Here is a 22,665-nt window from a genome sequence, read left to right as displayed (position 1 = left end):
TAATTTTCAAAAACATTCACGCACCAAACACAAGAGGCAGTACATATCCTTGAAGTGTTACGGTTGCAGTTGACTCCTTTGACAACTGTTTCCAATTCCATAAACACAAATAAAAGTGAGCAATCAAGATGGCGGAAAGTTTGAATTCGTTTAAAATTTTCCATATTGAAATCCTTCTTCATATAAACAGGTATAGATGTACTTTGATATCAGTGTTGTGTATTAGTTTACATTAATTTCAAACTATCATATTTTATCTAATTTATTTATTATTTTCTTTAAAATGAATTTCAAATTTGATTCGTAATATGAAATTCTAAGTTTAGTTAGAATTTTTTACTGCTTTAGAAAAAGTGGCATCTTTGTATAATTTTTAATTACATCTTAATAGAAGAAAATGATATTTTTGTATTATAAACTCATTTGGAAAAACAAGTTATCGAAATCTACAAATACATTCAGCACCAAAATGGGTCTGAAAACAATGGCTGCCAAGAGACAATCAGGACCCAGTCAGATCTACAATGCTATCATTCAGTTTTTATAATGAATAAACAAAATTTTCAAAAATGTCTGAGACCAGAAAATGAAAATATAATTTCTGCTAGTATTAAATTCTCATTATTTTATTATATCAGTATTTTGCACATAAAAATATTACATGTTTCTTTTAAAACATTAATTTGCATCTGTATTGGTATTCTTTCAAGTGCTAATATTTCATATATTTTTATTTTCTTTCAAACAATGTTTACACAATATATCTAGAAAACAGCTCATCTATTGTAATAATTGTCATACTATAAATTCTGAAAATTTTGCTTACTAATATGAAAAAAAAAAAAAGAAAAAAAAGGATAAGTGAAGGTAATGTTTTATGATAATTACATAGTTAATTTTTCTGTAACATAAAGCATAAAAATATTTCATTTGTATTGGTAATAATAAAAATATTTCAGAATTGTTGGTTAGTAAATATAAATTATCAAAGATAATGGTCTCCCAAAAACTTTGCCATATACTGTAATAAAGATATTATCCTGCATAGAATTATATACCTTAGCTAAGATTGTGAATTTCATGCTGAAATTATGCATGAAATTTTACTTATCTAACTCGTCCTGTTTGCAACTTATTGTATCAAAATAAAGATAAAAAGATTCTTTATCATTTATTAGAATAGTCAAATATTTATTAATTGATTATCATTGGGTACATAATCCTTGACACATATTGGGGGAAAATGTATTCAAAATTTTTAACAAATACAATTTTTAAAAATCTTTTAGATATGTGTAAAAGCAGTTAGAATTTCTTAATACTTGACTATGTTTAGAAACAGTCACCTCATAATAATCTTCACATTTCTCTAATTTTTAAAATCTACTCCAGTGTAGTTGAGACTTATCAGACTTGATACAAAACTTTACATGTAATATCTATATCTAATACAAATTTAATTTGATTGCAGCACTTTTTAATATTTGCATAGAAGACCAACCTTTTATGAAGAATTTACTTTTAAATCTGTCATAATATTAATTTCTAATATTTCAACCTGAAATTTTGTGCCTTTATATGCATCCTATGTTTTATATTGTCGTAAGTGTGTGTGACTCCTTTGATATTAGGCAAGCTAGCAATCTTCCCAGTCCACCTTTGAATATAATATGTGTCTAAAAATATCAATGAAAAAAAAAATTCTTTATTTTTGAATAGATTGTTTATTATACAAAAAGTTATTGAATGATATTAATTTGTTTTCTGTATATTTCTAGGGGAAAGTGAATTTAGCCTTTGTAAAAAAAATCATTATTAATATTAATGTGCTTTTTATAGTTTATTAAAGAAGGATGATGTAGTTGCCCGAGTTGCAACCTGGCTGTCTTCTCAGGGCATTATTGGAAAAGAAAGTGTAATCACCAAATTTGATGATGATTTATTATCAGAACATATCAAAAGTATCAAAATATATGAAAATGACTACAAGACTGTGGTAATTTATTTGTTTCATCTTACTAAATTTTTATTCCCAGCATAATGTAACGATTCATTAAAATAAGTTGATCTGAAGGAGATGATTTTTTTTTACTATTATTTTCTTATTTCTATATTATTTCATAATAGTTTGTTTCAAATGTCTTCATTTATTTAGGTGTATTTAACTATCTAGCAGCTTGATTTAAAACAAACTTGTTCTGGTTTCTTTCCTTTTAAAAGCAGATCATTACAAATATTTGGCATCCCTAAATATTATTCTTAAATATTTCATGGACCAGTGATTTTTTATAATATAATAATTTAAATTTATAATCTGAAATTATTTTTTTCATCCAGGTACTATTGCTGTGTGTTTTTAGCTACCAAAAACAGTTCGTAGCGTAAAAAAAAAAATATTTTTAAAAACAGAATAAGTTGACTTATTTGTAAAAATATAATTATATTATTAGGAGTGTTTCCTCACTTTTTTCTTTTAGCAGTTTCAAAAATAGCAAATAATAACTGATAAATTTCATATTGATATATAGCTGTAAATGTCATTATTTTTCAACTTCTGTTTTATCTTTTGTTATAATAAATATCTTCAGTTATTGCATAATTATTTTATTTCAGCCTGGTAAAAAATTATATGCCATATCTAGATTTAATCAACACATTCAATTGCTCCCCTTATATTTATTAATCGCAGTAACTCAACTAATATTTGTTGTTGAATAGTGATAATTTTCTACACTTAATGCCATGCATGCAAAATAAAGTATTAATTTTTATTTCAAATATTTCATGATTATTTTCAAGACATGAGACAGAAGTTATATTATCCATTTGGATTATTGCTTTTATATTATATAATTTTGATGTACAATCTTAATGCCTATAGTATGTATAATTAATCCTTTCTAAAGCTTATTAATCTCACAAACTGTCTATTTCAGCATAATATCATAGCATTTCTGTTTCTTCTATTTATATAAGTTCTTATAATTTTTGAAAAATTTCACTTGTGCTTTTTCTTTTAACTTAGCCTCTATTCAGAAACTTTCCAAATATCTGTTTTTATTTTGTATGTTGAATTGTAAAAATCATGGAAATTTTGGAAATAAAGCAAGAAATCCTGAAAAGAAGGAATTTTAAAAGTGAACTTTATTTGAAACCAAAAACTGATTAATTCATATAAGAGAATTTAGCTTAATTTAATATGCATGCTAAAATGCTAATTTGTAACTGACCTTATAATTTTGAATTGAGGTCAAATGATGAGGTTTGCATCTGTATGATACATTCCATTCTCCAAAATTTCACTCTACACTAACAAGAGAATGTTCAACCATACAAATTTAATTTACTCTGTAATTACAGTTATAGTATTTTGGAATCAGCTTTTGGAACTACTATCCTCTAGTTCCAAAATTAAAATTGTGCCACTATGGCCCATGAAACAAGTGGAATTTATATATAGAGATAGAAAGTGGAATCATAAAATAAATAAAGGAAAGGATTTTTCCCCCCTCAACCAAAAAAAATCGCACTCACATGAGTTTAAATTTTTTTAATTATTAATTCTTTGCAAGTTTTATATTTAGCATTTCATTTTTGCATGTATAATTAATCATCTTAAATCTCATTTTAATGCATTTTTACATTTACTTTTCAGAATGGTGAATATCCTGAAGTACGCTATTATGTGTATAGTTTTAATTCCACGGCACCTGAAATTGAAGAATCTGAAGACGAACAACAAATAAGTACTCAATGGATTCTTCCTACACAAGAATTCCAAAATTTATGGGATTCTCTCATCTATGATTCTAACGTTAAAGATGAGGTGAGAATATTTTCCCTTTAACAGTTCATTTACTGCAGCAAAAGATAGAAATTTATTCATTCTATAGTATTTGTATATTATTTTTGTCTGTAGAACTCTATAACCTCTGAAAATTCCATATCTTTTAGAAGTCTTTCCCTTTCAATACATCTGACTAATAATGTCCTCTTCAGTTGAAAATTTATTTAATTTATGTTTCATTTTATTTTACATGTGTTAAATGTTGATATGTTTGATAAAAAAAAAATGGATGAAGATTTGTATTTTTTTACATTCTTATTCCCACTCCAGTTTTTTTAAGGGGTATATTAAAGTATATTAAAGAGATTGTATCCTAATGTCAAAAGACATAGTATGTTTCAATTTGGCAAGATATTGACGAATAGAAAGCAAATTTGTGAAGTACCAAAATAAGTTAAAGAATGAACTTATCATGAATTTTTAAACATTTTCAGTTTGTTACAAATAGATGTCATATTGTTAACTTGTATCTGTTTATTGACAGCTTTGTTTCATCTAATGAATTCTTCTATTAAGATTTGGAAGTAATTGATTTTTTTAATAAGAAATTATTTTGAAGTCTATAGCTTATTCAACCATGTAATAAAAAAATGCTTATAGTTTTGTCTCTAATTGTTTGATAATATATTAATTTTTTAAAGAATAATAAAAGATGCAAAATGATAGAAATACAAATAATAAATTTAATATTTTCAATACAAGAACATGATATTCATAACAAGAGAAAAATAACAGGTATAAAGCCTTTAATAACATGTATTTTATATATGTCAAATGATGTTTATTTATAATACTGTAATCTTTTCTAAATGGTTTAATATGCTTTTAATTTTTGAACAGATATTTCACATACAAGCCAACTAATTTTTAAATGAAGATTTCAAATATTTTGCATATTCAAGCACCATTTTTTTTAGTGTTAAAATGCATTATTATTTATTTATTTATAAATATTTACTCAACTTAAAGAAAATTGTGATAAATTACTTAATTCAAAAGGAAAAAAGCTTTCTTTACATCAATATTATAAAGATTCATAAAGTTTTGTATTCAAAATGCTAAGTGTAACTGCACTAAATTTACATTTATATAACTTTAAATTTGGTTGTATGTATTCCCTTTCTTACTTTAACTGGTGTTTATGTTTTATTATTAAAGAAAAATTTTATACATTTTCCAATATCTAAAGCAGTAAGAGTTTATCTTTATTGAGTTCTCAAAAGAAATTTTTAATTTCAGTTGATCAATTATGTTGGGACTGCCTTAGACTTTTCTGATAAATCTGTAGATCCTACAATTGTTTCTTGGAATAGAATTGTTCTTTTGCATGGTAAGCATCAATCAAATTTTAATAGCAAGTAATTTTAACTATAAAATTAAGCTGTTAAATGGTGGTATAGAATTGTTTTCCGAAATGTATTATTTTTCTTGCACATCATATAATTTACTTACTTCTATTTGAAATTTGTTGTGTTATGTTCTTAAAATATTGAATACTCTGCAATTGTGCTAAAAAAATGTCCAAAATTGAATAGTTAAATTTATTAATGATAGTAGATAAAATATTTCATTAATTATTTTTGAAATATTGATTAAAAATAATTACCAAATTGAGAAATGAATTAGAATTCCATTTACACTAAATTAAACTAGAGATAAATATTTTTTTTAATGTTGATGAAATATTGAAGACTGCAAGACTTCTTGTTATAGAAGGCTTCTGTAAAATTATATTGTGATTGTGCTTGTTTAGATATTTCTAAGATAAACTAGTTATGTGTTATGGAAGATGAATTCTTAAGTCAAATGGAAGATGTATACTTTCAGTGGTTGGTGCTTAGAATGTATAATTGTGTAATCATAGCATAACACAATTAGCTTATTTTTCAACATAAAATTAATAAATCTTGGAATATTTGAAGATCATGTCTGTGCTGATAATTTTACTTATGTAGCCACAGTATGGTTTGTAATAAATTTGTATATTTTCAATAACAGATGTCTAATATATATATATATATATATATATATATATATATATATATATATATATATATATTACAGTTCAAATTGTATCTGTTTTCTTTCTCTCTCTTTTTTATGAATATGCAGTCATTTTTTTTATTTGCATTTAATTTGTGAATGGAATTCCCAAACTATATAATGAGCTGAAACAAATCTCATGACCATAGTATTAATTAAAGTTCTCTAATTAACAATTAAAGGTACTAGTTCTTTTATTTTTGTGTTGATTGCTCCATCTTCATTCTTTCTCATTCGATTACAATTGGCAGCTAGAAAAGAAAAAATGCTATTTATATGAAATATCACAGAACATATTTCAAATCTGCTTGTTTCATAAATACAAGGAACAGATTTTTGTAGTTCCTTGTCTATTATACTGATCAGAAGATTTTAGATGAGGGAATATCATTACTAAATGTCAGGGTATAAAAAATTCCATTACGAAAAAATTTGATATCTAATCTTAAAAAAGACATGAAAGTGAATATTTTTTTAAAGAACAACATTGCTAAATAAAGATAGGATGACACGAAAAATATTTATCTTATTCAAAAAATAAATGGATTTTATAAATATTTTTTATTTATCGACCTTTTTATTGATCAACTCAAGCTACATATATCTACCATTTTACATCTGAAATAATGATATTATAATGAGTGAAAATCAGTTCATCTAAAATTAATGTCTTAAAAATTTATGCTTGTATTTTGATTATTTGACTCAACTAAGTATTCACCTACACCACTATTTAATGCAAGTACTTGAAAGCCTTTAACAGATTTAAATATAGTCTTTATGAACGCCATTTTCAAAAGGTACAATGCTTATGAATTGTCATCCAATATTGTTTGATTTTGTTAATAGATTCCATAATTAGTTATATATTACTTTGAAATTTTTACTGCTTTTACTCATTTTAAAATATTTCCTTTTCATTTAGGTCCTCCGGGAACTGGAAAAACTTCTTTATGTAAGGCATTAGCTCAAAAGATTTGCATTCGTTTCTCCTCAAAGTTTTCATATGGGCAATTAGTTGAAGTCAATACTCATAGCCTTTTTTCAAAATGGTTCTCTGAGGTAAGTGTTTGCTTTTATTTAAAATTTAAAGACAACTTATACTTTTAATGATTGCTTGTTTGTTCAAATAAAAGAACTTACTTTATTTTTACAAAATTTGTGTCTATTCCAAGATAAATTCTTTTTAAACTGTTGTGATAACTGTTGCAAAATTTTTCCTCAAAAAATATTGTCACTGTATATCAACTTTCACTTTTGACATTTTAATTTTTATTGATATGTAAAATCTGAAAAAAAGTACAGTGTGTTTGTTTTTTGCTAACAATATCTACCATCTATCTATTAAACAATATCTATCTATTAAATGCTAATTTAAATTTAAGCTTTTCTTCATTATTAAATAAATTAAGATAGAAACCAGTGAGGTCTATCTGAAACTTTCTCATATACTCTCCAATTAAGGTCTGATCCTACTCCCAAATAAAATTATTGACGTTGGGCAATAATTGCTTGGACTAGCACCTTTATTTAATCTTGCATAGCACCAGTAAACAAAAGTTACAAAATATCAATCTCTGGCATAAATCTAACATTTTTATTGAAAGTAACTTATGAATATGTAATTTTGAATGCTTTTTTGCTGCCCAAATGAAACTAACATTTGATACAAAACTACAACTGTAGACACAGAGTCACATGTCGAATTTGATATATTTATGTCACTGTGTTTGCGAGTTATGTTTACATGCTTCTGAAAGTACAGACCATCAGACAGGCAACCCCTTGTAGGATTTGGCTCAAAATTTGATAGGTATATACACCTTAGATGTTAAATATGTGCACTGAATTTTATCTATCTAGCTATCTTCATTTTATAGTTATTGTGTTAACTTATATTTGAATAGCTTGACAGACAGACTTACTCAGAATGAATTTTGTTGAAATTTTGATATAAATCTCAATTTGGTATCCACCTTTGTATGCTATGCATTATTTCTTGTTCGTTGTATATAAAGTATATCTTATTTTTCCAGAGTGGAAAATTGGTTACAAAAATGTTTCAAAGTATATTAAACTTAGTTGAAGATCCTAATGTCCTAGTCATTGTTCTCTTAGATGAGGTATGTATTGCTACCCTGATAATTTTCTTAATTTAGATTGAAACCAGTTGTTGATTTGGGAAATTTAAAAAAAGAAATTTGGTTATTCATGTTGATACAATATTTATATTTTTCATATAATATTTTTTCTCAAAAATAAGATATGCAAACTTTTCTTAATATATGTTTCAGAATGTAAAACACTTTAATATTAAATGCTGTTTATTTCAATTTTTATTATGAGAACAGTAAGTTTTTTTAAAAAAAATTTTAATGAAAGTTTTTGTGTTGATATACATTATAATTTGGAATATTTATGGGCAGATCATCCAAAATGTATCATATAATTCCCATGAAAAAATGAATTAAAAAAACATACAAAAAAGATTTTAGAGGTCAATTAAAGTCAATTTAAAATAGGCAAAGAAATTAATAATGTTTTTTTCTTAGGAATATACTTGTAGATATCTAAAGAAGTAGACACTGATTTGTTTCCTAAAATTTGAAAGAAAATACATTTCCAAATTGGAATTTCATAACAAAACTAGAAAAATGTCAAATATCAGTATAAATATTTGGCAAAATTTGATCCTTAAAAACTGCTTGGTGACACTCAAAGAAAACTATTACTTTATACAAAAAAATCATAAGAAATAGATAATATAATTTGTTATAATGTTACAGTAACAAAATAATGAAATTTATTTATAATATTGTTTTAATGGATGTTATGTCAGTTTTCAATATTATAAAGTTTTTCTTTAAAAGGAATTTATAAACCTTCGAACTAGTTAGTTGCTAAATTGCATTGCAGTGAAATCGTTCTGCTACCGTTATATTTCCTTTTCAGAAACTTTATTATCTTTATTTGGAAAATTAAAATAAAATATTGACAGGCCTATTAGTAATTAATACTTTTTATAAGAAATTAAATTTTCTTTTATCTTCCAAATATTTTAATTTCAGGTAGAAACTTTAGCTCGTTCTCGGTCATCTTCTCTAAATGGCAATGAACCATCAGATGCATTGCGTGTTGTGAATGCAGTGCTAACACACTTAGATATGATAAAAAGGTAGGAAACATTTTTTAAATCACCTTACTATTAACAAGTTTTATTATTCATATTCTTTCTTTATTTTACCAAATGTAATATCATTTTACAATTGCAAATTTTGAAGATTATAAAGATTAAATACAATCATTAAATGACAATCAACTTTATTAACACATTCACATAGGGAATTTATTTTTATCTGTTTTGAAATGAAATGAAAAATATGATATAATTATCATTCAAATAAGTTATTTTATATAAAATATGTCATAAAATATTTTGCTACATTTAAACTTATTTATGTTTAAGTATATCATTTACCTGTAAGTACCTCTTCTTATTTTTATTATAGGATTAAAAATTTATTATGGCAACTTAATATGTTTATTTTTATATAGCATATAATGAAATAATATGAATAATGTAAAGTCATTTTCTAAGTTATAAAAATTACTATTTAACTTTTAGTTAACGAAATTTCATTACTAGCCAGCCACATCTAAAGCAAATTTCATTTCAAATGAAATAATTCGATAATTTTTGTCAGAATTTCTCATAAAAATTATAAAATAAAACAAGAGAACTAAGCTTGAAGACATAAAAAGTATAATTTCAAAACTGAATTGGGTTATTCATTTATACAAAGCAACTAAATATTTTCTTAAGATTAATATTTATATTTTTGAAAACAATTTTATGTGTTCTTAAATATAATAAAAAGCCCTTTTCAGTGACAGTTAGTTATTAGTTTTCGTTTTTCCCATTTCAAACCACTTATTGTCAAATCACAGGAAAAGATCTCCAATTCTAAGCAGAAATTTTATCCAAAATATTTCACGAGATGTTAACCAGTTCTATTGGAACATTGCTGGAATTTCAATACAGTGGTTTTGAAGACAAAATCTCTGTCAGGGAATATGTCCACTCTGAAAAAATATTCTATATTATTTGGTTTTACATTCATTGCAGTCTTATAGATCTGCTGTTTTAATTCAGAAGTAGCATAAGATTATAAATAAACATGTTACAGATTGTGACAAAAATTTCCAATTGAACAGGGAATGAATGAAAAAGAAATAGAGGAAATTTGTTATCTTCCAATTCTCTCTTATATAACTTTTCTGGGGAATGTATTTTCTTGAAATTCTATGATTGAAGAGTTGGAAGGAATAATTAATGTGCTATATTGTGAAAGCCAATAAGAACTAACTATACTTCAAAAGTAATTTTTTTAAACAAGAATAATTTTAATATTTTTATCTCTCTCTTATTGTTTATAATAGTTAAGTTATATATTTTACCCCACAGAAATGAAAGTAATAAGTTTTCATGTAAATTATTTCATGCAAGAACCCATACCAATTGTTGAACTGTATTATTTGTCCAGATGTTGCTTTATTAAGCTTCCATAAAATTGCAATTAAGTTCTGTAAAAAAATTTTATTCAAGCTTCATTTAAAATAAACTACACTTTTTTAGATTTTTTTTTTCTTTTTAAATTTTTTTATGTTTGCTTTTTGAAGAATTATTTTGATAATTCTACAAAACATTTTTTATTTTAACAATTTTATTTGCTTTCAGTTATGAAGTAACTTACCATAATGACTAATTTGCTAGTTTTATTAATAAGGCAGCTAAGTGTAATCATATTAATAATAATATAATTGAAAGCATAATATTCTGTTTGGGCTTGATTTACAAGTTAAATTTTAAAATTCAGTAATCTATATGCATTGCATAAAAAATTTATTGTTAATTAATCTTATTGTTACTTAGTTCTCTTTAAAAGAAATTGCATTTTTCTTCACAGATATCCTAATGTTTTGATTCTGACCACTTCTAATATCACTGATGCTATTGATGTAGCATTAATTGATCGTGCTGACATAAAACAATATATTGGACTGCCATCTATTGAAGCTATCTATCAAATATACAGTACCTGCATAAAAGAACTACAGCAGGTAATCTATTACTCAAACTGCTACTGACTCTTATTTATGTTTTATTTCTGAAATCATCCAAGTTTAGTGAATATGCCAAAAGATTTAAAAATAGCATGCATTATAGTCATGAACTAATTTGCATCTAAATGTGAATAAGTATTTAATGCATACTCTGAAAAATTATTATAATTCTTTTATATATATATATATATATATATATATATATATATATATATATATATATATAATATAACTTCTATGTTCAGCAAATTTAACCATAAAAAAATGTTTTGTTGTAATAACTACATACAGATTTTTGAACCATGAGGCAAGCAAGAGAACTGTTTGTTATTTTTACTTTTCTAGTGTGGTATCATTTGCACTCGTGAACTTTTATTGCCACTACATCGACTAAGAATCAGTGCAGAGAACGAGCAGCATGAACCTCGTCTAAATGAAAGTCGAAGCTTGAAATTAAGAACTATTGCTGAGTAAGTATTTTTACATTTGTTTTGCATCTGGTTTAGTTAAATTATTTAAATCAAAATTTATGAATATTTTTCATTTTGCGTGCCTCTTGATATTGCAGTTTTTTTATTTGAATTTACTGCAATTGTTATAAAAAAATCTATAAATAATTGTACCTATAAAGTTATTAATCATGATTTTTAAAAGTTAAAAAAAATAAATGAAGCATAAAGTGACAAAAATTTAGTGAATCTTATAACATGCTACTAATGTTTGAAATCTTCTCCATTCTGATAACATATTTCTTAAAATTACATTATTATTTAAATGAATTAATAGCAGTATTTTAATTACCAAATGCTATCATTGAATTAATTTGATTCTTTTTATCCATAGGCAGAGTGTAGGGCTGAGTGGTCGAACTCTAAGGAAAATGCCATTTATTGCTTGTGCATTGTTTATAAAGGTTTGTATTTTTTTCAATAAATTTGTCTTAAAATAAGTAGATAAATTATAATTTTTGTTATTAAATTTAAGTAAGGAACAAGCAAATCAATTCTACTGAAATTATATGTATCAGACACTTTGACAGATTAGTTTTAAATCCAATATTCATCTTTCATAGAAAAAATTGTGATTTGATATTAGAACATAAAAAAAGTAACTTATAAGAGATGAATCTTTAAACTGAGACTTAGGATTGTAATGTCATATCAACTTATTCTTTTATGCAGTGCGTGTATTATTTTAATGGCCTTAAATATATAAACGAACAACTATTCTATTTATTCTTATTGTATTGTATTATTATAATTTTTTATTGGATTGCATATAAGTTCAATCCTGGTGTTTTTGTTATAATGATAATCTTTTTACATTTTGTTTCCCAAGATAACTAGTTTCAATCATCTACAAAATTTCTTATATTAATATTTATTTTTTTTGTTTGATTTGTTTTCAATGTAAGCATATATGGCAGAATTCTAGTCTTTCATTTCGTGAGATTAACTCCTCAAATTTTGAATGCAAATTCATATAAAACAATTTATTATTCTATTCAATATGAATTTTTTTTTATGTCATATATAAGATGAATTTTATTTTTGCAGACAAAATTGGTTTCACTGGAAGTATTTCTGGATGCACTTTCAAAAGCTGTGGAAAAGCATTGGCAAGACGTGAAGAATCTACATGTACATGTTTAGCATTTATAAGTTATAGAACAACTATACTGTTTTACTTTATTTTATGTATTATATTAAAATATTGACAAGTAAAAAAAAAAAAATTATGGTGTAAATTTTACTAAGATTGTACCAAAATAATTCAAATGCATTCTGTCAATGTGAAGATGTAGTTATGATAATATATTTTCTAAAGACTGAATTTGATGAAAACAATAACCACCATTCACAATGAGCTTTTCCATTAACCTAGAATAAAACTGAATTTCATCAATATCACACGATTCAAATTCAGTTCATATTTTGAATAATTTTTGATATATGCCAATATGAATTGACAAATTATTTAATTTCAAGAGAAGAAAAGAATTCTTATTTGTTATAAGGGGAAAACAGTTTGATATGTTGATTATTTTTAAATACATACAATAGAAATTCTAATATTAATAAGTATTAGCATAAATTAATTTTTCGCTTTTGGCTGCCCCCACCCCATTTTAATCTTTTCTACCAAAAAATAAAACCATTAACTATTCTAAAGCAGCTGTTTTAGTGTGTGTATTTCTAAGTAATGATGCAGGTATATAATGCAACTCATTGTGTAACTATTATTATCACACTGCTTTTTTAGATTAGGGGCTTAGAAAGTAATCAAAAAGCAGAGAAACAAAAGAAAAGTATTCAGCGAAATTAATGTAAAAGTTAAAAAAGAAAATATGTCATGAATAATAATGAAAACAAAAAATTCTTGTCAAGATAACTTATTGTTATCAATAATAATAGATCTTAAGGAGTTTTTAAAATCAAATCTTGATCAACACCTTTACTTTATGGAATTTGAAACCATTTGTTTACAACATCGTAAATGTCAAGTCTGTCACAGTATTTTTTTAAGGAAAGAGCAACATTAATTAATCAAAACGTTCTTTACCTATGTTTATTCAAATATGATGGAAAAGCACCTTCACTGCATGAAATTATTTCATGCAAAATTCTGAAGATAAAGATGTTTTAGAGTTTTGAAAATAAAAGCATTTTGTAATTTATTTGCTATTTTTGAATTGTCTACAAAATTCGAAAAAAATTTCGCTGAATTTAGAAGCATTTGTAATTTAAATTCTGACGTAGATTTTTCTAATTCGGTTGAATAATAATTTCACCTTCACTGAAGTACAAAAATTTTTGGAAAAGATTCAATTGAAGATCTAATGTAAATTTTTTTGAATCATTGTAAGTATTCCAATTATCCTATTACTCTTTTGTTGATATATTTATATATCTATTTTATTAAAATACTTTCAATGTATTGAGATAACAAGCATTTTATAACACATTTTACAACTCTTCCTCTAATGCATTGCAATTAAAAATTGATTTTGCAGATTAACATGATGTTTTTACAATCTGCAAAATTGTAATTATTTATATAGAATTTTTAAAAAAAAATCATTACTTGATAAGCTGTAATCAATTGCTTTGCTAATTAATGACCCGAAAAACTTTTTAAAAAGTTATCAACTTTATGCATGTCATCAACAGAAAACTCCATAAATGGACCGATTTCTCCTATTAGTTTCCCTGCTTTGCAAGTATTTCTAGTTCATCAGAATGCTTTGTGTCTGCTGTGATAAATTGTAATCATTAAAATTAATTAACATGACAAAATTAATGGTATACAGTGTGGAAGTAGCTGGTTGCTAAAGGCTGCTAGTAACAATCAAATATATATATATATATATATATATATTGATAATGACTGGTGAAAATTATATATTTTCAAGTAACACATTTTGTTGAGATCTACTGTCAAATTGATTGCTGAGTAATGAAGAGCATCTCATAGTTTTAAATGACCAACATAATGTGAAAATTCAGATAAAATGTATAGAAAATATTTTCTTCAATTCTTTTTATATTTTAACAAATGTTTGGCGCAGAAGGACCAAATCTGGTCCTTGCATCATAAAAGCAAACCAAATCACTTCTTTTTAATTTCTAAAATAAGTATGAGAAAGCGTTGTATCGTCAAAAAATTCGAGTCGAGATTTTTGACGAATCTTCACATTTTAGACCTCCCTGAATTCAAAAACTACATTTCGGCATGACAAAGATAACTCAAAAACGCTTTGAGCTAGACGCGTGAAATCTGGTATGGTCTTCAGATCAAATTTTGAGCAAAATCTATTCAGAGGAAGTCTCTCTGCTCAGCTGCTCGAATATAAAATGAACACAATAACTACAAAATGAAGAGAGCTAGATGAGTAAAATTCAATACATGAATTTAATATCTATAATGTGGACACCTATCAAGTTTTGAGTCTATAGGGTGGATCATTTATCGGTGTGTACTTTCACAAGCATGTAAACGCGATCATTCAAAAATACAATGACCTAAATATATCAAATTTGTTATGCGATTTTGTGACTACAAAGTGTAGTTTTATATCAAATTTTGTTTGGAATCGGTTGAGAAAAGTGAGTCTAAAACATAAATTGAATTTTTGAATAATATTAACCGCATGCTAGAGATGGATCGCTAGTCACCCGATAAATTCAGTAAAAATGCTACATCCACGTCAAAATTTAATATTTCGTAACTATTGTACGCTAATACCAAGCAAGGCGCTCTCTGTCTTGCCTTTTTATAGGTTGTGGGGAGCAACACCTTTATCAAAGATTACGCTAAAAAGTGTTGGGGAGAGTAATTGCGCTGGTTTTCTGGTTGTATTGCCGTAAAATTTGGAAAATAGTAGTAAATATATGCTTAGCTTAAAAACTAAACGTCAATTAATTGACTCCCTCTTTGCTCTCTAGAATAAAAAGAAATCTTTTGTAAGCCTTAATAAACCAATTATCACTCTTAATAGAAAGGACTGACGTTATTTTTGGGGAGAAATATTTCGTATTTTGTCTTGCTTAGTGAGATCTCAGAGAGCTAGTATTAATTTTATAGTCTGGAATATTATAAATTTCAAGCATTGTAGCATTAAAATGCTATGATTTTGCTTGCGTCAATCATTGCATCTTGTTATTAACGATTTTCTCTTCACACCGAAGGGTTCCAATTACCACACTACCTTCAAATTACTTGATTTTAATCCCTGTGAAAATCTGTGGGAACACCTCGATCGACTTCTAAGACAGAAATACCCTCCAACTCGGAATTTTCACGAGTTACGTGATGTTCTGCTCATAAATATCTCAATCGCCACCTTCCAAGCACATGTTGAATTCATGCCACGCCGTTTGGCTGCAAGAATGAGATTATTCCGGCTATTAGATAAGTATTTACAGTAATACTCGACTAAATATATATATATATATGCTCGAGAAAAAAAGACCCAACTAAACGGCAGCGGATGCAAGGGCAAATATATATAAATACGTGTATAGAATACAATCTTCAGTGATGCAGTGCCGCTAAAAAAATAATATAGTCCATGAGCTATGTCAATAAAAGTATATTATCTATACAAATGATGGGAAATAAAAGTTTTAGATGGGTTTAATAACATTAATGAAATTGCCCTTTAATTATATAACAACGATTAGAAAATAAGCATGAAGGCTAAGTTAAAACCCAAAAGAATTTTAGTTTACATTAATTTCTTGTCATGAATGATATTTAATAAAAAGGGGCCCCATGTAGATAAAATCAGCCTCTATCAATACCGGAAACAATGAATGGTTATTTCTCCGAATTAAGAATGAGAATGGTTTCCACAAAAATTTCTCGTATACTCTAATAAAAGTGTTATCTCAGAGAACGCCTTCTATAGCATTAACCTACAATAGTTACGAAGTATTATTCTTTGACGATCTGCTCGATTCAGCAATTTTACAGAATCTATCATGTGATTCTTTGCAATTAATCTCTGGTATGAGGTTAATAATATCTGTAATAGCTTCTGCTTTATAAGCCAGATAACAGCTCTTGGACAGAAGTGATCACTTTTCTCTAGTGGTCATGTTACTCAGCTACGAACCCAAACGTTGCGAGTTCGGTTCTCGCTATCACCAAATAGCTACATATCTGAAAATTAAGTTTGCATAACAGACAATAAAATTTGTATTTTAGTTAATATTTTTTACTGAATCTATCGTGGATCGTTGGCTATTTAACCTTGACATACGATTAATAGAATCAGAAAATCGAATTTGTGTTTTAGACACATTCTTTCCAGTCGACTGAAACAAAAATTTGCCACACAACTATAATTGTAGTCACAAAACCCCATGTTAATTTGCTATATTTAAATCATTGCGTTTTTTAGTTATTGCGTTTACATACTTCTGAAATTACAGAATCATATATGATCAATCCCTTGTTGGATTTGGTTCAAAATTTGAGAGGTGTCGAATTCCATGAATACTACATAATTTAGTGTCATTATTGAGTTGCCGGTGTTTTATTTTTAAAAAAATGTGAAAGAATACAAAAGAAGGCAATTCCCCCCCCCCCTCCATTTCAATTCTCTTTCAGTTAGAATGTATTAAGCAAATTAGAAAAAATGCACTGCTTCCTCTACTCAATTATTTCTGTTTTTATTTTTAACATGGAAAATGCACAATACCACATATTATTTTATGCTACTAGGGAATATAACTTTTGTTTCGGCAACATGAAAATCGCATTTCTTTCCATAGAATTTAACAAGAGACACTATTATAGCACTGAGTAAAAATAACAGCTCGTTTTATTTCAAAAAATATTTAATCTATTCGGAAGCTTTAAATATAAATATTGATTTGAAATTTTCCACGAAGATTAGATTTAAAAAAAAAATGTTTGTGATTTCAGATTCAAATACATTTTATCAATAAAGATTTAACAAGATCGTTCATTTCGAGATTAATTAACAAAATTACTCAATATTTTGATTTCGGGTTTCTTTCTCTTTTTAAGAATTGCATTTAACATGTCAAATATCCCTCTAAGTGCTACGAATATTCATAAAAAATCGTATTTTAAGACATGAAACCTATAACTTTCAACTAAATCTGCTCAAGGCCGGTTATATCAGCTAGCAATCGCAATAAAACAAAAATTCGGAAGATTCTCAGTAGATTGAACTATGGTTATCAAAAGTAATCTCCATATGTATGATAGCGCCAAGATAATTCCTGCTTTTTGGAATATGGCACTCCCAAAGTCTGACAAAGTCCGAATGGTATCCAGCATAGGGATATCCTATTCACTTACGTTAAAGACATCACAGCCTTAGCCTTGAAGTCAGTTTCATTTCCATTTTGGCACTGTAAATTATCTTCCAACAAAGAGCCACAAGTTCCATGCGAGTTCCAAAGTTTGCGAAATCTTCCCCGTAATCAGCAACATTATAAATTGTCGTCTTAAGACTTGAAATCGTAAATTCCCAGCACAATTCCATCAAGTCTTACGTCTCTTAAATAAACACCCCGTGATCCTGTTCGCATCGTCTGCGTATTGAAATTCTTTCCTTTCCTAATCTCGTCTGCCAGGATCTGTATATAAAGGCAAATTGGAAGAATTCGTGTTTTTCAGTCGTCCAAATCTCCCTAATTCTTGTTTTTTTACTTTCTGGGGATTGGTTCACCACGAAAGTTCAATGATTTCGGCAGTCAGAAAAAGGACCTTGTCCAACAATTCCAACATCGACTTTGAGAAGCTGACCGAAGTGGTGATGCAGGACTTGACACCAAAACCGGAGAAGTACAGCATCCCCGTTATAATACAGCCGAAGCCATCTCGTATAGGTAAGACAAGCCCACTTTCGAGTCAGTTTTCCTGAAAAAGAGAGAGAATTTTTCTTTCCCAAGTGTTCATTTCCGAGATTTATCGGATATCCCTGAAAACACCAATGAAAAATTTTTGAATCATAAGTTTCAGTATGTGTTTTGGTATGCTCGGAATATTACGTGAAAAGGAGATTTTTTCTTTTCAGAGAATTCATTTCCGAGATTTAACAGATATCCCTGAAATCACCCGTAAAAATTTTTGAAACATAAGTCAGAGCATGTGTTTTTGAAATGCTTGGAATATAAGCTTATAAAAAAGAATTTTTCTTTCCCGGGAATTCAACTCCGAGATTTATCGATTATCCTCTAAAGCACGAATTAAAAAAAAATGAATAGTAACTCTGAGTATATGTTTTTAGAATGCTCGAAATATAAGCTTTGTTTCAAATTTTCTTATTAATATCATGGATCTGAATGTCGGATTTGCATTGATAAGGGATATATCACCCGACATATGCATTGAATTTATAATATATTTGTATTCATGATTTTAATATACTGAATAGTTTGTCAAAGTATCTATTTACAGTACTATAGAAATAAAAACATTCATCAGAAGCGCAAATATTAGTGATTTGCAAGTCAAAAATTTTGGAAATATGGTAAAAAAATTTCAAATATATGTGATAGAAGCAGATTGGTAAATAAACCCTAGCTTTAAGAAGAGCCTCACTGAAAAAAAAAATAATTTCAATAATAAAGCATGTTACTTCCTAATTGTAAATGATGTTAGGAGGGCGAGAGATACTAAGAGTCATTATAAGCTCCTAAATGTCGAATCAGTTAGTTCATCTCTAATAATAATACAGATGAAAGTGCGTGTGTGTGCGTGCACATGTGTGTGTGTGTTGGTCTTTACAGGCTAGATCGTTTGACATACAATTACCAACTTGGCACATATATAATTTGGAAGGCAGGAATGTGCATCTCGGCATGATTTTTTTGAAATTTTAATTTAAAAATTAATTAACATTTAAGCCAAATTTTGGCTTGTTTCCACAATAACTTCTAAATTTTTGCTGCAGAAAAATGATTTTTATCTTAAAATTCAAAAATTATCTTTTCAAAAATATTAAACTTTCTGCCTGATAATTTTTAAATTTTTTTAATTGTTTTAAAAAAATATTTTAAGCAATTTTACAACAGTAGATTTCAGCGTTAAAGTGAAACACAATTCGTATTGATGCTTTTTATTATTTCTTCTTGTCTTTTCCTTCCATTGTTGCGAGGAAGATCAGCTTTATTTTTCCATGGTGAGTAGGTTTCAATATAAGTCATGCCTCTAATACATTTTTGATACTTTGTTGTACTTAAAATTAAAGCTTTAGTTCATAATCGGGCAATGACGGAAAAATTTTAAAGTACCTACACTGTTGCTTTTTCTTTAAAAGTAGTTGGATATATAGAGAATTCGATAGAAAAAAATTAGGTAAATTCAAAGCACAATAAACAGAACTATGCAAAGCTTTTGAAATAAAGAAAGTTACATGTCTATCAAAATTTGAAATTTTAAAATATTTTGAAGAAGAAACAATTAAAATTTTTAATAACCAAAGGCGGTCAGTATACTATAAGATATAAAAATGGTCATTTTTTTTAGATATTTCTAACATTCTTTCCCTTTGTTTGTTTCGTATCATTTACTTTCTCTCCCCGTATATCATTGAAAACTGGCGTTGTTGTGAAATGGAATGCAGTGATCGATAACTCAATTAAAAAGTCAAAAGTTATATGGATACGGATTACAAGAAATTGATACAGGCGACGTTTCGTTTCTCTAGTTTATTTTCGTTCGCCCATCCTTAATGCTCGTCTGACGCTTCGACTAGCTGCTATCTTTGAAATTAAAAATACCAAGCAAGAGTCCAGGAACCTATGAGATTTTCTCTTGCTCGCCATCAATATGGCAGCAACAAAAATTCTTTCGTATCTTAACTTTTATTGTCGTGATTCGAATTGCCATTCTTTTTTTTTTATCCTTTATTTTGTGATTGTGTTCCTGGTCAAATCCCCCTTTTTTTTGCTTAGATCCTTGCACTTGAGAAAAAAATGGAACACAGTAATCTTGAATGATCTTACTTTACTCGCTCAGATCATCTAAAATACTGTAAAAATGAAACAAAATAGCGGGATTGGTCTTCTCAAAATTTTCTCGCATATTCTTGAATGAAAGTGAATTTGTGTTTCTGACGAGTTTCTTCCCTACCGAAATGCCAACAAAAATTTGACACTAAACTACAGTCGTAGTCACAAAATCACATACTAAAGTTGTTATATTTAAGCCACTGCGTGTTTGATTTATTTCGTTTACATGCTTCTGAAAGTACGGAATGACAGATGATCAACACCTTGTTGAATTTGACTCAAAATACGATAGGTGTCTACAATGTAAAAGTTAAATTTGTGTTTCGAATTTTATGCATCTAGCTCTCTTCATTTTGTAATTATTGTGTTAATTTATAATCGAACAGCTAGGCCGATGGATTTTCTCAAAGTAGATTTTGTTGAAAATTTTATAGAAATCTGTATATTTGATGTAAAAGACCGCATACCAAATTTCATCCGTCTAGCCCAAAGCGTTTTTGAATGATCACAAAACAGGGAGACAGAATTTAAAAAAAAAAAAAACTGGGGATTTCTAAAACCTGGAGCTTCGTCAAAATCTCGAGATCGAATTCTTGGATATTACAATGCTTTTCTCTTTCCTTCGTGTACGAGAAAGTAAAAATTATAGAGATAATAATCAATGCCACAGCAATTGTGTGTGCAGATTAAGAAATGTGCCTGCTATGAAATAAAAGTGGATAAAAAAGGATTCTTCTCTCATGGTAAAAATATGGAGTCTTTGGACATTAATAGTGCATGATTGTGAAAACGCATAAGTCTCGGATTTGATGAAAGAATGAAATTGATTTGAATTTAATTATAAGAATTATAAGCATTGTTATAAATTGTATTTGAAATGTATTTAAAAAAAATTATTAAAATCAAAGGAAAAGTTGGATGGCATTTCAAATGGTATCATGAAGATAGAGTTGTTTTCTTCTTCAGATATTATACAGATAATTTTCATAATTATTGATTCTTATGTTTTCATTATTATTTCATTAATTGATCATTATTTCAGAGATTATAGACGGAAAACTAAGAAAAGCGAGTTAAATTTTCGCGTAATTTTTGTTGTTTAGTTAAATATTTTAAGAATTAATTATGAAAGCTTGAAATAATACAATTGACCTTGAAATGAGCAACACAATATCAATTGCAAATTCGCTAGCATTCAACATTTAGGAGGAGCTCTTTCGATCGGCAGACACGTGCATTTTCTGTTTACCGTACTAAAAGATTTCGCATCAAGTTGCGTAAAATAATAATAAAATATTTGATACGTAAATAAACTTGCATCAAAAAGCATTTATTAAAATTCTTCAAAACATTCTTAAAATGATTTATGCGATTTAAAAATTTTAATAATTTTTAAATTTAAAGTAATTAGGAAAGCTGCACAACCAGTCTCTCAGTTCTGTTTTTTTTCCAGTTTTTATTACGTTTGAAAGCTTATAACGGTAATATACGTCATCTGCCTTACTTCCATTTTCTAAAATATCGCAAAGAACTTTATCGCAGTTCTTAATTTCAATAACTGGATCGATTTCGCCAATTAATTTCGCTTGCATAACTAATCAATTATAATGCTCTCTTTTTATTGTGCACACACATTTCAAAATCGTGCCTTCCTTTGATGTGTTGAAATGGAGTTTATCAAAGTTCGTTGACATTTATTAATTAATACTTTTAATGTAATGAGCGAACAGCCGGTCGCTGAAGGCTGTTAGTTATATATTGTACATAGCAATGATTATTGAATTGCTTTTTCTCTAATTTATTTAAAATTCATTTCATTATCTCTGTGGTAATGTGCATAAAAAATATAGAATTAAATATTTTAATGGAACATATTTATAATGCGAGCACGAAAAATCATATTGATTGAAAATACATATAATGTTACTGATGAAAAAAATCAAATACTCATATGACATCACTGGATTGTTGAAAACACCTTCACAGATATAAGGTTTTTTGTGTTCAACTTCGTAGCACAATAAGAGGGAAAAAAATCGAATTCTTTAAAACATGTACATGTGCGAACATCTTTTATACAAATCTTATATGGCCAGATGAAAAAAAAAATGATGCTCTGGGAAAAATATATTATACCTACTTATGAAGCTTCGGAAT

General features: G+C 27.2%; 2 protein-coding genes and 1 long non-coding RNA gene across 4 annotated transcripts in view; 2 read left to right on the top strand and 1 right to left on the bottom strand.

Moving 5' to 3' along the window:
- The first annotated feature begins 61 nt into the window (after positions 1-61).
- LOC129972518 (pachytene checkpoint protein 2 homolog) lies at positions 62-13,004 on the top strand. The gene is made up of 11 exons (XM_056086681.1): positions 62-190; positions 1,840-1,996; positions 3,656-3,826; positions 5,087-5,177; positions 6,816-6,952; positions 7,927-8,013; positions 8,959-9,065; positions 10,858-11,011; positions 11,360-11,484; positions 11,858-11,927; positions 12,571-13,004. Exons 1-11 carry the CDS (start codon positions 129-131, stop codon positions 12,664-12,666), a joined length of 1,257 nt encoding a protein of 418 aa, XP_055942656.1. The 5' UTR covers positions 62-128; the 3' UTR covers positions 12,667-13,004.
- Positions 6,093-22,665, bottom strand: part of LOC129972519 (uncharacterized) — a 65,080-nt gene continuing 48,507 nt past the window's right edge. Inside the window, exon 3 of one of the 2 annotated variants that reach the window (XR_008784868.1) lies at positions 6,093-6,141. This is a non-coding gene — a long non-coding RNA (uncharacterized LOC129972519). Of the gene's footprint in view, positions 6,142-9,850; positions 9,974-22,665 lie in introns of those variants that run through there. The other variant, XR_008784867.1, reaches the window with a different exon arrangement.
- Positions 18,186-22,665, top strand: part of LOC129972517 (sialin-like) — a 115,460-nt gene continuing 110,980 nt past the window's right edge. Inside the window, exon 1 of the mRNA XM_056086679.1 lies at positions 18,186-18,381. Coding sequence (XP_055942654.1) covers positions 18,234-18,381 — 148 coding nt within the window. The 5' untranslated portion in view covers positions 18,186-18,233. The remainder of the gene's footprint in view (positions 18,382-22,665) is intronic.

This window comes from Argiope bruennichi, chromosome 6 (assembly GCF_947563725.1).
Source record: "Argiope bruennichi chromosome 6, qqArgBrue1.1, whole genome shotgun sequence".
In the NCBI taxonomy this organism is placed as follows: Eukaryota; Metazoa; Arthropoda; class Arachnida; order Araneae; family Araneidae; genus Argiope; species Argiope bruennichi.
The sequence above is the reverse complement of the archived record's forward strand: the minus strand, read 5'-3'. Positions and strand labels throughout refer to the sequence as shown.